Here is a 15,948-nt window from a genome sequence, read left to right on the forward strand (position 1 = left end):
ATATATGCATTTAATAAAACTTCATATGTATCCTGAATGACTTATAATTTCCAATTTTGAAAATTAAACTGTGTCCAAATAATTAAGATGTTACTCATCAACCCCTCGATCTTCAGCTGTTCCCCAGACCACAGTGACGTGTCCTGCCCTTTGTACTTTACCTTCCCCGAGCTAAAGTACAGGGCTCTTTGTGGCAGACAGCAGATCTAATTCTTCAACAGTACTTTGCACAAACTATTGTCATAGGAAGGAAAGAGTAAATATTTGGAGATAACATTAATTCTGCCAGCCTGTACTCAGAGCACACACCATACCACACACACACACACACACAAATGTAATATGTAAACACACACACACACACACACACACATATATAGTCCTCACAAACAAGTTAGCGACATAAAGTATTAAGTGTACATAGGCATTTAGGCATCTAAAGGTGGCAGGTTGCAAACAGGCTTCGAGGTGGAGGTGTGGGAGGTGAGTCTTGACTGATGAGGACACCCTGGAAGCGTGTGTGAGAAGGGCGTTGTGGTCCAAGGGAGAAGATCGCACACTGACTCGGAGGAACAAACACCTGCCTGTCCTGGTGTATGTGGTCAGTGTGGGTGGAATTTGAGGTCCAAGGAAGTCATAGCAAGAGACAAGGCAGGCGGGCCTGCAATACCAAGGGCCTCGCGGGTGTGCTTGGGACTATGGACCTTTCTCGTCAGCAGGGCGGTGGGCATGCCCAACCTGTGCTTCTAAAAGTTAAGCTTGGGTGCTAATGCGGAGGCCTGCTTAGCAGAGGGGATGCCCTGAGGCAAAGTGACAAGGATGCTATTCAATAATCCAGAAGCCAAAAAAAGAGGAAGGCGGGGAAGAAAAACAAAGGCATGGAGACAGAATCTCCGGTTTCCTGTGACAGATGGCAGGGCCCAGGTTCTGTCCTGGTTGCTACACTGGTGACAGCACCATCTTTCAAGGTGAGGAATAAGGGAGGAAGAGCAGATTTTGGAATAAAGATAACATTTAGTTGTAAAAAGCTGTCGAATACTAAATGGAGATGTCTAGTAGGAAAATGGGTCTTGGGGACATGCTTGGACTGGGTGTGCAGATTTGTAAGTCGTCGTGCAGATGCTGAGTGGAGCCTCGGCAGTGGGTGTGTCATTCAGGTCTGCCATGTGGAGTTAGAAAAAATAAGTGAGGACCAGACCTTGCCAACTCATCAACATTTAAGCGGGAGGCAGAGAAGAGGAGTCTGGTGGGCACAGCCCATCCCCGCACTCCCTTGGGGGATCTCCCAGCAAGGTGAGCCTTCGGGGGTGTCCAGAGGTAGGTGGAGAAGTAGACAGGAGAGGGAAGGAAAGCAGGGAGAGTGGATCTGGGAGCGGATTTGTCCAGCACGGCACAGAGGTGGCATGGGATGGGGTTGGAATGGGCCATTGGGCCTTGCGGTGGGAGCAGTGATTGGGGGGAAGCTGTGGCACCAGGTAGAAGCGGGGGCAAGTGCAGTGAGTGGCAGCTCCCAGTAAGGGCTCTGCCGCCAGCTGTGCATTTGGTCCAGGCTTCAACCTTCCCTGGGTTGGTTTCTTCTTTGCAAGATGAGGAAGTGGACTAGATCGTTTCTGGTTTCTTCCAGCTCCATGGCTGCAGTGACTTCCTGAGTGAGTGGGTGGATAGATGGGAGGAGGGCTGAGGGAGAGGAATGAGGTGTCACTGACTGCAATTATCAGGGGCTTATTCAAAACCAAATGTATAAAGATTAGCTACACATTAGTATAGTTTCCAAATTGTCCATTCATTGTGATCAAAACTATAGACCAGTAAGGAGACACTGAGTCAGCATTTTCTAAAGCTTGCGCCGTGAGCACTAGCTCGGCAGAATGTAATAGGTGTTAGATAAAACTAAGAAATGGTTTGTGGTCAAATAAATTTGGGAAATGGAGGCTTAAGTAAGCTCAAAGTTATTGTTTTACTACAGAACTTCTCAAGTTCTTTACTATAATAATATTCATTGTGATTTTCTAACACTTATTTGACCAGCAACTGTTTTTTTTCTCCTTTCGTTTTGTCTTGTTTTGCTTTAATTTGCAGCATTTCTGAGGACTAGCGCTCTGATTAATGTAACTCAGTAGACACTGGTCTAGACAGTGAAGAAGGAGACTTTAGTGATAAGATGGTCCCCACAGGACATATCGGTTGGATTTTGACCTGGTCATTGTCCACGGCCCGTGTTATCGTCTTCTGAAGGCTCATTGTGTCCGCTAGGCAGTGCCATGAATGTGCTGCTTTGTTAGCTCGGGACCCGAGAGCCACAGTTAATAGGTTGGCACCTCTGTGGCTGAATGATTCCATTCTGACTCGGATTGCAGCCCAGTCCTGGATCCAGGAGCTGAATTCTGTCACAGCAGGTGGAGGATTGCTTTTGCAAGCTACATTCATTTACTCCCTTAGTGTATGTGGGCTATCGAGTGTCTCTTTGGGGACCAAGAAGCACAAAGCTGGGGCTGTAGCCTCAAAGCCACTGTTTGCAAATTGGGAGGCACCTGCAGAGAACAGGTGGGAGGAGCCCGGTGTGGTGGCTTTCTGTAAGAGCTCTTTCCCCTCCAGTCTGCTTGGTTGGTGCTTTTTATAAAATGCCATGGTCAATTCATTTTCCACAAAGGAGCTACAATAATTTATCCCCCCAAATCCACCTGGGAAGGACCCACCAGCTCCCTTGACAGCCCCACACAGGAAACACCCCTACCCCACCCCAGCCTAGCCTGTCTTCTGGCCTCTCTCTGAGTTCTCATTCTGGTGATATTAATTCTCCTTTGCTCTGTCTGATCACGTTAGATGTACTTTAAAAGTAGACAGCAAATCTCTACATTTTTATTATGATGAAATCAATCATCAGATTTCATTAATATGATTCTGGATTATAAGTTTCATAAGTAATTATAAAGTTTGGATGAAGTTTTCGTAATTGACTTACTCTTAACCCATATGAAAGGAATTTGCCATTTTTAGAAACCTTTCACACAACCATGTGTGTTTTATTTATGGAAGTAAAGGGATGTCTCATCACTTTCATGTTTCTCTGTTCAGAAGAGTTTAGAGTCGTGTGGAAAATCGAAGCTTCTACAGGGGGATGCCCTCTTCCAGACCATTTTTATAAAAAGCCAGTTAGACTGGTCTAAGGAATTCTTCCTAGAAGATCTTGGATTAGAAGACTCTTTACTTAATGAAGATTTAACTTTTATTTATATTATAGTAACAAATGGATGGAAATATTCTAAATGTACAACAGTAGTGGACTAGTTAAGTAAATCCTGTCTGACTGTGAGTGTGGTGAGGCTTAAAAATCTTCAGTGAGTTGTGAAAATGTGAGTGATGTATTAAATGAACAAATCACTGTCAAAAACCATAGGTAAAGGATGAGCCTAGTTTTGTTAACTCTAAGAACGCATGTCCATGCACAGAAGGAAGACTGGAAGGGAAGGCCGTGGGGATACGTACAGGAGGATGCAGTGGTTGACAGCATAAACTCTGCACTTACAGGGAGCTTGAGGATAATTCTTTTCTCTTTCTGACTATCTGTGTGACTTTAGGGAAGTAAGTTTACCTTTTGGAGCCTTAGTTTTTTCATATGTAAAAGGAGGATAAATAATAATGCCTAACTCTTTATGGTGATTGGTTGGACTAAATAATATGTACGAAGCTCTTAGCACAAAGCAATTGCTCAGTGAGTGGTAGATATTATTACTAATTTTTAAAAATTTTATTGAAATATAGTCGATTTACAATGTTGTGTTAGTTTCAGGTATACAGCAAAGTGATTCAGTTATATATACATATATATATGTATACATATATATTCTTTTTTAGATTCTTTTCCATTATAGGTTATTACAAAATATTGAGTACAGTTCCCTGTGCTATACAGTAGGTCCTTGTTGCTTATCTATTTTATGTACAGTAGTGTGTGTATGTTAATCCCAAATTCCTAATCTATCCCTTCTCTGCCTTTCCCCTTTGGTAACCGCAAGTTTGTTTTCAATGTCTGTGAGTCTGTTTCTGTTTTGTAAATAAGTTTATTTGTATCATGTTTTTAGAGTCCACATATAAGCGATATCATATGATGTTTTAGTTTACTAAAATGTTAACATGGTTATTTCTAGGTGATGGGGTCTTGCTATTTATTATGTTTTTACCAGTATATCACATATCCAATGTAAATGACTACAGTATGTATTTCATCACATGAAATGTATATGGAAAACTATGTATCTTTACATGCATAATTCCCTATCTTCTGCTTCCTGTCCCTAAACAAGTTTTATCTCTGATACACATTGGGTCACTTTCATCTGAGTCCAGTGAGATACAGAAATCAAACAGTGTTATCTCTTTGGGGCAGAGGAAGCACGCGGGATGTGGGGAAGGCCTCCAGTGAAAGGCAGCTGTCAGGTTCTACTGACACTGGAACCGAATCTTCTGAGTTCTCTGTTAACGATCTTTCTTGGAACAGGTGGAAAACGAAATCAACTCAGTATTCAAAATCATGAAGAGCTCCTATTCAAGGATTGCTTTAACATCTTCTCTGTTTTTCCTTCTAACTTTGATTTACTTCCAAGGCCCAATATCTCGTAGCTGCTTGTGTCCATCTAGTATTTAACTGCTCCAGCTAGATTGCAAACACCTGTCTCTGTACTGGACACATGGTTTATTTAATAACAAGTTAGTTCATTAGCACGTTTTAGGAGTGAGAATTGGTTTAGGGTTCTTTATACTATTTCTAAAACTCCCTGGAAGCTTCCTGAATCTTAGTAGATTACATAAGACCTGGGTTGGTGAAAAGCTTTCTGGTACCTTCTGGGCAGAAACTGAGCCTTCTTTATTTTAAATCATTAAGAAGATTTAAACATACTTTAAGATGGTTTAACCATAGCAACATAAAAACAACTAAATTTCTTCCCCTGCCCCGCTCTTTTCCCCTCCATAGCTTAAAGGGAGCTGATGCTGGCAACGGGATCCGAGTGTTTGTGCCTGACGTCGGCATGTTCATAGCCAGTCTGACCATCTGGCTGGTCTGTAGGAACATCGTTCAGAAACCAGTGACTGAAGAAGCAACGCAGTATAACCTGGAGTTTGAGAATGAAGAATCGGTAAATCTGACTTTGTGCCTCTTCCTTCTTTGATTCCTGGGGCCTTAACCTTGGTAGGTTGTGACAGTGTAATAGTGAGATATGCACTGTGCTTCATGCCCTCCCGTGCTGGGTGGTTACTTGGCACACCCTCATGTGGTCCTCATGTGTGGGCATTCTCACTCATGCCTGGGCCACGAGGAGACAAGTTCGGAGACCATGAGGGCCACCCTGCGAGAGGCGTCATCCCCTAAGGGCCTGGGCTTGACCCTGTGTCTCTTCACTGTCATCTGCCCTTAACTCAGATGGGGAACCTTTCAAATTTGTATCATAGCCTATGGTCTATATACCTTCGTTACTGCAATGCTCTTAGAGAAGTAACACCTGGTAGTTGTAGGAGAAAAAAATTAATTCTACCTTGAAGGAGGCTTCCAGTCTGTGCACCTTGCTGTCCTGAGTCAGTGTGTTAACTCCACATGCTTCCATCGAGGTATTTTTAAAGCCCTCCAGAGAAAAAATATATGCATTTGGAAAAGTGTAAGAATGAGTAAAATGTATGTGAATTTTTAGCTATGTTTTTAGCTGGACCAGGGGACACGTCAGATTTCATTCCATGGTGAATGGGAGCACGTGAGACAGCTGTCACTCTGTCCCTGACCTGTTTGTTCTAATAACTGCACTTTGTTATGTGAGTCTAGGTGACATTGACTTAAAAAGTAATTGATTTGGTAATTGAAGGATGAAATTTACAGTGAAAAAAGTTCCTTAAAAGAGTACCTTTGGACATTTGACACAAGACACAAGTACCAAATATTTCATTCATAAGCTTTGGCAAGAAATTAAACCTATAAAACTGAAGTTACTTGAAATTACTTATATTGAGAATGATAACCACGAAGCCATCAAAGGAAGAAAATTCTCAGTTACAGCAGATGATGTACATGCTTCACAAATAAGCAGCACTTTACCTTGTATACTTATCAGAAATACAACAATGAAGAAAGAGTGAATATGATTCAGTTAACCTCTGCAGACTAGAAATGATGTTATTGCCTAAAATCCTTATGGGTAAAAGATATACAATCACATTGCATATCCGTATTCTACTATTTTTAAGACAAATGTTAAAAAAGGTACATGGTGTAAAAATTAATTATAGCAAGGTAATAACTACCCATCTCTTGCACTCAAGTTTGCAAACTACACAACACTTTTTGGTGTCCTGAAAATAGATAAAACTATGAAGGTGCTTTTTCTTCTGGTTGGCTTTATAATTATACGACAATTTAAATTTTTAATCTCCATTTTTACATTTGAAATTTATTTTATAATATTTACAGTTTTGAAAATCAGTTGGCTTAAATAATTACCCCAAATTTTCCAGGTTCAGTGAAAATAAATCCATTAACTCAAGCTCTCCAGACTTAGGGTTTTTCATTATTATTATTTATAAAGCGAGGTTGATTTTCAGTTATCCTCATATGATAGATGGAGTATAAAGGATATTTACTGGGAATTGAGTGGACTCTAAAGTCGGACTTGGAAGCCGCCTAAGGTGGCTGTGTGATGTTGGGAAAATTGTTTATTCTCTTTTTCTGCAAAGCACAGATTGTTGTGAGGACTTAATAATAAAGGGCACCCACTCTCCCTCTGCTCTTCTCCAGTTTGAGAGGCAGTAGAACAATCTCAAAAATTTCAAATTCAGGGTCTCGTAGAATGAAAGAAAGCTAAGTTGGAGGGTGTGTTTGAGGCCATCCCACTTGGTAAAAGAATCCCCTCTGTGCCTTTAGTAACAGACAACCATGACTGAATTACAAAGCTTCCTATAAAAAGGACTTCTGTCTCCAAATTCAAACTCTCTTTTGCCATAAAACTAGGAAAACCTACACTGACCTACGGAAGATAAGGGATGTTAGGTTAAGGTCAAGATCACACATCTGGTGAAGAAGAGACACGATATCATTGACTAATTCTAAAATCATGTTTCCTTCCTGATTCCCCTCGGTTCTCCAACACAGGCTTATAGTACCTCTCTCCCATTTGAAAGTTGTTTAAATATCTGTGCCCTATATATTATTGATGACATTATTTAACAATAAGGAAAAGAGGGGTAGATACTCTATAAACATTATTTATTGGGGCTTTGAAAATACTAAATATCATTATTATGAGGTTCATTTCCCTCTCGGTTAAATTTGTTTGGGTCTAATTTAGATAGTAAGTTCCATTCTCTTAGTACATGCCAGCCCCCAGACAGCCCAGGGGAGCAGGTTAGAGTGAATCTTCTGAGATGAATCCAGGAGGAAATACATCTTACCGGGGAACCATCTAGCTAGAGTCTGAAAAGAATAGAAATACATGGCCAGGAGAAATAAGCAAGAGAATTTGTTATATTTTGAAATCCCTAGCATACTTCCTGCTACTTGTAAATCTTGGCGTTTGTGTTCTAGATTGCTTGGTTTTTGAGGATCCTTTGAATTTTTTTGTTTTAATTCCTGGCTTTTTTTTTTTTTTGGCTGCTTTGGGTCTTTGTTGCTGTGCACGGGCTTTCTCTAGTTGCGGCCAATGGGGGCTACTCTTTGTTGTGGTGTGCCGGTTTCTCATTGCGTTGGCTTCTTGTTGCAGAGCAAGGGCTCTTAGGGCACGTGGGTTTCAGTAGTTGTGGCACATGGGCTCAGTAGTTGTGGCTTGCGGGCTCTAGACTGCAGGCTCAGTAGTTGCAGCACATGGGCTTAGTTGCTCTGCGGCATGTGGGATCTTCCCAGACCAGGGATCAAACCCGTGTCCCCTGCATTATCAGGCGGATTCTTCACTGCGCCACCAGGGAAGTCCCAAGGATCCTTTGAAAGGATAGTGTTTGCTGGCATTACTTCTTCTTTCATTTATCTCAGTGGAGAAATGGCAGATTAATCAATCCTCTGGTGCCTGGGAGAATTCCTTTTCAAATCTAGCATGGTTTCAAAGTAGCAACTAATCCCTGGAGAAGGCTCAGGAGTCTTCCCTAATCTTCATGGACTTGTTAATGAGGCTCAAGCTTGCTGTTTTAAAGGGCATCAAAAACCCAAGGAGTCCCCCTAAAACCCCCAGGGGGCATGGGTGGGAGGCTTTGCCCCTGTTCTTGAATTTTACAGAGAGCAGACCTCAGTCAAGAAACAACTCCCCAAGTGCCATAAAAGGTTCTTTTCCAGCTGACGTATCTGTGGTCTTGTTTATTCGTTCATTTTAATTCAGAAGCAGATCAACAAATCATAACTGGGAAAAAGATTCTGATTCTTAAGCCTTTAAAAAAATGAATTGTGTTATGAAAATTAAATTGTGTAGAAAGGTTATCTGTGCAATAAAACACCAATTACATCAGTAATTTTACGAAGCTGATAGCATCTGTGTTGTTTATATACTTCTAGGTCTTTCTAGCTATTTAACGAGATTTCAGGCCTTATTTTTTTGAAACAGATAATAGTTTAATATACTATTGAATTAAATTTATGATAAATTAACTCTTTATTCAAATAGGAATTTTAGTCTCAACTTAGCCTGCTTCAAGAGGCATCTTCTAAATAGTCTGACAAATCAAACATGAAGGATATAAAGAATATTCCAGTATAAATCATTGCCCATCCATTAAAAATTCAGTGATGTAACATTTAGGTCCCGATAATGTTATTTGGAAATTCCTTCGGAGCCTCAAATCTGCACCCTCCTTTCTAATACCTAACATTCATTAGTCTACTGTAACATCTGGCACAGAAAACGGCCAGCTGGGCTGCACGTCAAGCTTCAACTTTGAAGCTCAAGTTACTATTTTTTTAAGAGCAAGAAACAAAGAATGGAAGAAATCAATCTCTTTATTGTCACCTTTTAATTAGGCATCTGCTCAGTTCCCACCTGACATCTAGTCCAGAGTCACTTGCTTTACATTTTCTAGATCCTGGCTTTCAAGCACAAAGACACGGTCATCCATCTCTGTTTGTCTTTGATTACAGAGATTATTACTGACCCTGAACCACCTGTTTTCTTTTATGAGAACCAGCTAAATTTTGCTCTTCTGACTGCTGTGCTCCCTCTAGAAATGAAGAATTCAGGGAGTGATGACAAAAGCCACAGTTCTAAGGGCTCACAGACCCTTCCTGTTGCCAAAAGTGTCCTGAAAGGTTCAGGACCCAAATAATTACTTGTGATGAATTAAGATGCAAAGAAAATGCATGTCTTTATTATTAAAATGTCAAAAGGTTGAACAGTGCCGTACCTACCCTGGAATCCACCACTTTCCTTTCCCATCCTCCCATCCATATGTCTCTTCCTAACTCCAATCAGAACTTTTTTACGGAGCCTGATCTCTGCTTGGAGCACTGTGCCAGGTCTAGGGTGGGATGAGTCTTTAACTCATTTTGAATTTATTTTTGCATATTGTGTGAGAGTAGTCCAGTTTCATTCTTTTGCATGTAACTGTCCAGTTTTCTCAACACCACTTATTGAAGAGACTGTCTTTTCTCCATTGTATATTCTTGTCTCCCTTGTCATAGATTAATTGACCATAAATGGGTGGGTTTATTTCTGGGCTCTCTATTGTGTTCCATTGATCTATGTGTATGTTTTTGTGCCAGTACCATACTGTTTTGATTTCTCTAGCTTTATAATATAGTTTGAAATCAGGGAGCATGATACCTCTGGCTTTGTTCTTTCTCAAGATTATTTTGGCTATTTGGGGTCTTTCGTGGTTCCATAAAAGTTTTAGGATTCTTTGTTCTAGTTCTGTAAAAAATGCCATTGCTACTTGGTAGGGATTGCATTGAATCTGTATATTGCTCTGGGTAGTATGGACATTTTAACAATACTAATACTTCCAACCCTTGAGCACAGTATATCTTTCCATTTATTTGTGTCATCTTCAATTTCTTTCATCAGTGTCTTATAGTTTTCAGAGTACAAGTCTTTAACCTCCTTGGTTAAATTTATTCCTAGGTATTTTATTCTTTTTGATGCAGTTGTAAATGGGATTGCTTTCTTAATTTCTCTTTCTCATAGTTTTTTATTAGTGTATAGAAATGCAACCAATTTCTGTATATTAATTTCGTATACTGAAACTTTGCTTAATTTGTTTATTAGTACTGATAGTTTTTTGGTGGAGTCTTTAGGGTTTTCTATATATAGTATCATGCCATGGGTGAATAGTGCCAGTTTTACTTCTTTTTAATTTGGATGTCTTTTATTTTCTTCTTGCCTAATTGCTGTGGCTAGGACTTTCAACACTGTGTGTAAAAAAAGTGATGAGAGTGGGCATCCTTATCCTGTTCCTGATCTTAGAGGAAAAGCTTTCAGCTTTTCACTGTTGAGTATGATGCTAGCTGTGGGTTTGTCATATGTGGCTTTTGTTATGTTGAGGTATGTTCCCTCTATACCCACTTTGTTGAGAGTTTTCACTGTAAACAGACGTTGAGTTGTGTTGAGTGCTTTTTCTGTATCTATTGAGATGATCATATGATTTTTATTCTTTGTTGATTGATCTGTGGATGTTGAACCATCCTTGCATTTCTGGAATAAAACTTACTTGATCATGGTGTGTAATCCTTTTACTGTATTGTTGGATTTGGTTTGCTAATATTTTATTGAATATTTTTGCATCTATGTTCATTGGAGATATTGGCCTCTAATTTTTTCTTGTGGCCTCTTTGTCTGGTTTTGGTATCAGAGTAATGCTGGCCTTGTAAAATGAGATTGGAAGCATTCACTCATCATCAATGTTTTGGAATAGTTTGAGAAACATAGGTATTAACTCTTCTTCAAATGTTTGATAGATTTCCTCTGTGAAGCTCTTTGGTCCTGGACTTTTGTTTGTTGGAAGATTTTTAATTACTAATCAGTTTCATTACTATTATTTGGTCTTTTTAGATTGTCTGTTTCTTCATGATTCAGTTTTGGAACGTTATGTGTTTCTAAGAATTTATCCATTTCTTCTAAGTTGTCCAATTTGTTGGCATGTAATTGTTCATAGTGGTCTCTTATGATCTTTTGTATTTCTGTGGTAACATCTCCTCTTTCATTTATGATTTTATTTATTTAGGCCCGCTCTCTTTTTTTCTTGATGAGACTGGCTAAAGATTTAGTACTTGTCTTTATCTTGTCAAAGAACCAGCTCTTGGTTTCACTGATTGTTTCTATTGTTTTTTAGATTCTATTTCATTTATTTCCATTCTGATCTTTATTATTTTCTTCATTCTACTAACTTTGGGTTTTTTTTGTTCTTCTCTTTTTAGTTTCTTCAGGTGTGAGGTTAATTTGTTTAATTGAGATTTTTCTTGTTTCCCAGGGTAGTCCTGTATCACTATGAACTTCCCTTTTAGAACGGCTTTTGTTGTGTCCCACCGATTTTGGAAAATTGTTTTCATTTTCATTTGTCTCAGGTATTTTTTTTAATCTCCTCTTCATATCTTCATTGACCCAGTGATTGCTTAGTAATATGTTGTTTAGTCTCCATGCATTTTGTGTTTTTTCCAGTTTTCTTCTCATAATTGACTTCCAGTTTCTTACCTTTGTGGTTGGAAAAGATGCTTGATATGATTTCAGTCTTCTTAAATCTATTAAGACTTATTTTTTGATCTAGCATGTGATCTATCCTGGGGAAAGTTCCATGTGCACTTGAAAATAATATGTTTTCTGCAGTTTTGGATGGAATGTTCTGCATATATCTATTTTCCAGCTGGCATAATGTGTCATTGATTTTCTGTCTGGATGATCTATCCATTGAGGCAAATGAGGTATTAAAGTCCCCTACTATTACTATATTACTGTTCATTTCTTCCTTTATGTCAGTTAATATTTGCTTTATAAATTTACATGATCCTTTGTTGGGTGCATGTTTACAAATGTTATATCCTCTTGTTGTATTGATCCCTTTATCATTATGTAATGCCCTTCTTCATCTTTTTTACAGTCTCTGTTTTAAAGTGTATTTTATCTAAATATTGCTACTCCAGCTTTTTAAAAAATTTCCATTTGCATGAAATATCTTTTTCTATCCCTTCACTTTCTGCCAGTGCATGTCTTTAGATCTGAAGTGAGTCTCTTGTTTTTATATCCATTCAGCCACCCTGTATCTTTTGATTGGAGAATTTAGACCATTCACATTTAAAATAATTATTGATAGGTATGTTCTGCCATTTTGTTTGTTGTTTTCTCATAATTGTTTTTCCTTTGGTAAACCTCTGTTCCTTTCTTCTCTTGTTCTCTTCACTTGTGGTTTTATGATTTTCTTTAGTGTTATGTTTGGATTCCTTTCCCTTTATTTTTTGTCTATCTATTTAAAGGTTTTGGGTTTTTGTTTCCATGAGGCTCACATATAACAATCTGTATAAAACAATCTATTTTAAGTGGATAGTCACTTAGGTTTGAATACATTCTGAAAGCACTACATTTTTACTCCCCTCTCCACATTTTATGCTTTTTATGTTATATTTTACATCTTTTTATTTTGTGTATTCCTTAAATACTTATTGTAGTTACAGTTGATTTTACTACTTTTGCCTTTTAACCTTCATAATAGCTTTAGAAGTGTTTCATCCACTAACTTTACTATATGTTTGCCTTTACCAGAGAGACTTTTCTCTTTCACATGTTTTCTTATTTCTAGTTAAGGCCTTTACTTTTCAGGTTGAAAATCACCACTTAACATACCTTGTAAGGTTGGTTTAGTGATGAACTCCTTTCGTTTTTGCTTGTCTGAGAAACTCTTTATGTCTCCTTCACTTCTGAGTGATAACCTTGCTGGATAGAGTAATCTTGGTTGTGTTTTTTATTTTCAGCCCTTTGAATGTATCGTGCTGCTCCCTTCTGGTCTGCAAAGTTTCTGCTGAAATATTCACCGGTAGTCTTATAGGGGTTCCTTTATATGTAACCAGTTGTTTCTCTCTTGCTGCTTTTAAAATTCTCTCTTTATCTTTAATTTTGACATTTTGATTATAATGTGTCTTAGTGTGGATCTTGTTGGGTTCATCTTGTTTGGGACTGTGCACTTTCTAGACATGGGTGTCTGTTTCCTTTCCCAGGTTTGGGAAGTTTTCAGCCATTATTTCTTCAGATAAGTTCTCTGCCCCTTTTTCTCTCTCCTCTCCTTCTGGGACACCTATAATGTAAATGTTAGTACACTTGATGTTGTCCCAGATGTCCCTTAGACTATCCTCATTAAAAAAGTTTTTTTTCTTCTGATTGGATGATTTCCACTACCCTGTCTTCCAGATTGCCAATCTGTTCTTCTCTGTCATCGAATCTGCTTTTGATTCCTTCTCATGTATTTTTCATTTCAGTTATTGTATTCTTCAGCACAGATTGGTTCTTTTTTTTATATATTCAGCTCTTTGTTGAAGTTCTCACTGTATTCATCCATTCTTCTCCTGAGGTCAGAGAGCATCTTTATGACCATTACTTTCAGTTCTTTATCAGGTAGATTACTTATCTCCATATCATTAAGGTCTTTTTCTGAGGTTTTCTCTTGCCTTTTTTGGAACATATTTCTTCATTTTGCTGACTATTTCTATGTAGTAGGCAAAACTGCTGCCTCTCAGTCTTGAAGGTGTGGCCTTGCGTAGGGATGATCCTTCTTGTTCAACCCTGCCTTAGCTCTTGGTGGTCTCCCGAATCTTTGTAGTTCTTGATATGGCCCTGTTGTTGAGGGTGTGTCAGGACCTGTCAGTGTTCTGAGGGGAGGACTCTCATTTAGCACTTAGGCTGATTGGAAGCCAGTCTCTCAGGCAACGGCTTCTAAAGTATGCAGATATATACAGTCCTATGGGGCCACAATTGTAATCCCTGCTGTTCTCCAGATGTGGAGATCTGGATGTGTCCTCTGGGCAACAGTTGCAAATATCGGGACTCTTGAGGAGGGCACAAGCTCCTTCCTGGGAAGTCTCATTGAGCTGTAGTGAGGCCAAGGGGGTATGAGGATGTTGTCATCCTGCTTACTTCCCTGGGAACCCTTCCTTAGCCTCTAGGTGCAAAAGAAACCTGAGGCTCCAGGTTCCATGAATGGGCCTTTTTCAAAGGAAGCCAGGGGTTGTGTTTGCCTGCTATATGTGCAGTGCCCTGGGGATGGTGGCCTGACAAGAGCTCTCTTTCCAATTGCTCCAGTGCCATGGAGCTCAGGGTCTCCAGCCCCAGTTGTGTCTCTATCTGGACTGTATGCTCCTGCTGGCTTCAGCTGGAGAGTGTGGGGACCAGGCTTGGTCCTTTGCTTTGGGAAGGCAGTGGGAAAATGACTTGACTGTGTGCCCACAGCTTCAGCAATGCAGAGGAGAGTGCCCTGTCTGTGTGTGTGTGTCAGCTTTAGGGCAGGGGTGGGAGGATGCCAAGACCACTCATGCCCAGCCACCTCAGCCACTGGAGCTCTCCGGCTTCAGCAGGTCAGCGGGGTAGTGCTACAATTGCTCAACCCTGTGTCCGAGCTCACCTGCCTGCTCCAGCAGGTTAAGTGGGGAGCACAATGGCACCTCTGTCTCTGGGGAGTGTTTCCACCATCCCCCACCCCTCCAGCTGATGCCTTTGGATTTATGAATGACTCTCCTTTACATACAGTCTCAGTACGTGTCACACTGCTGTCATTTCACTGGCTCTAGTGTGAGTGAGACCACATGCCTCCCCTGCCTGTCTGGGTGTGGCCCTTTCTATCCTCTGTTGGGGACCAGGTGTTCAGGTAGTTCTCAGGTTCTTTTCAGGGGAAATTGATCCATGTGTAGCTGCATATTTGTCGTGTCCACGGAAGGAGGTGAGTTCAGGCTCCTCCTTCGCCACCACCTTAAACTGCCTTTGACCTGGGAACTTGTAAAGGTCCAGGTGCAGGGCCCATCCCAGACCCATTTGGTCAGAATCTCTGGGAGGCAGGCAAACATATAGTGGTACCAGACCTGGTTTTATTAAAGCTCCGCAGGCCTGCAGTCCTGGCTCACCCAGCGGGTCACTGCCTGCTAATTCAGTGTGTCTTTGCCTGTCCCTTATTAAACTTTTATTACTCTGTAGGAGGTGGTTGAAAGCATACATCTCTATACTCACTTTTCCAAATGGAACAGGGAACGATTTAACTGCTCTTATACGTTTGGAAAAATAATCTTCCTAAAACAAGTGCGGAAACAGAATAAAATATTGGCTTTGTCTGTGCGACACTGTCACGTTAGGCTTACGTAACACACGTGACCCCACACCAGCATGGCTCCCGTGCTCTACCTGGCTGCTTGTGTCCACGAGGACACTATGGATGAGACTTGTTCCTCTTCTGCGATGACTCACATCATGGCCTGTTCCTTCCTTGGGCTCTTCTGTTGAGATGAACCCACTCTGTGTGATAAATTGTTAACTAAACAACTCTGACATCTTAGAAAAATGTTCCCTTTGACTCCAGGATCTTTTGGCTCATTATCTGTGATTCTGATACCCTCCCATCGAAATGTTTTTAATAGCTTGGTTTTACCCAAGAGGAAGAGGAAAATGGATTCCATGGCATGAGAATCTCTGGTCTAACATCTAAAGGTTGGCTGAAATCAGAAAGAGATTCCACAGATAAATTATTTCAATATATTTTCCAAGTAAGGGAGTCTGCCTAGCATACGACTCAAACACAGTATTTTCAGGTAGGATGAGTTGGTCCAAGGTTGCAGATGTCAGCAAGGGCATGGATTCCAGGCTGGTTGCTTCCAAATCACCTTGTGCAGCTCTTTAATCAGACAGATTCCTGGGATTCACTTCCAGAATTTCTGATGTAGGAAGTTTGAGGTGGAGCTTGGTAATCTGTCCTCCTAAAGATTCCCAGGTGATTCTTGGGGTTTAGTCCAACCCAGGTTGAATCGTTTAG

The 15,948-nt window shown here is 40.2% G+C and overlaps 1 protein-coding gene across 4 annotated transcripts in view; it reads left to right on the forward strand.

The window, feature by feature from the left end:
* PIEZO2 (piezo type mechanosensitive ion channel component 2) overlaps window positions 1-15,948 on the forward strand; it is a gene marked incomplete at its 5' end in the record, with an annotated part of 352,743 nt that overhangs the window by 188,604 nt on the left and 148,191 nt on the right. For all 4 annotated transcript variants that reach the window (XM_079717696.1, XM_079717698.1, XM_079717697.1 and 1 more), the window contains one exon: window positions 4,973-5,135. In XM_079717696.1, coding sequence (XP_079573822.1) covers window positions 4,973-5,135 — 163 coding nt within the window. The remainder of the gene's footprint in view (window positions 1-4,972; window positions 5,136-15,948) is intronic.

The sequence above is a fragment of the Hyperoodon ampullatus genome, assembly GCF_949752795.1.
Source record: "Hyperoodon ampullatus genome assembly, chromosome: 13".
NCBI lineage: Eukaryota > Metazoa > Chordata > Mammalia > Artiodactyla > Ziphiidae > Hyperoodon > Hyperoodon ampullatus.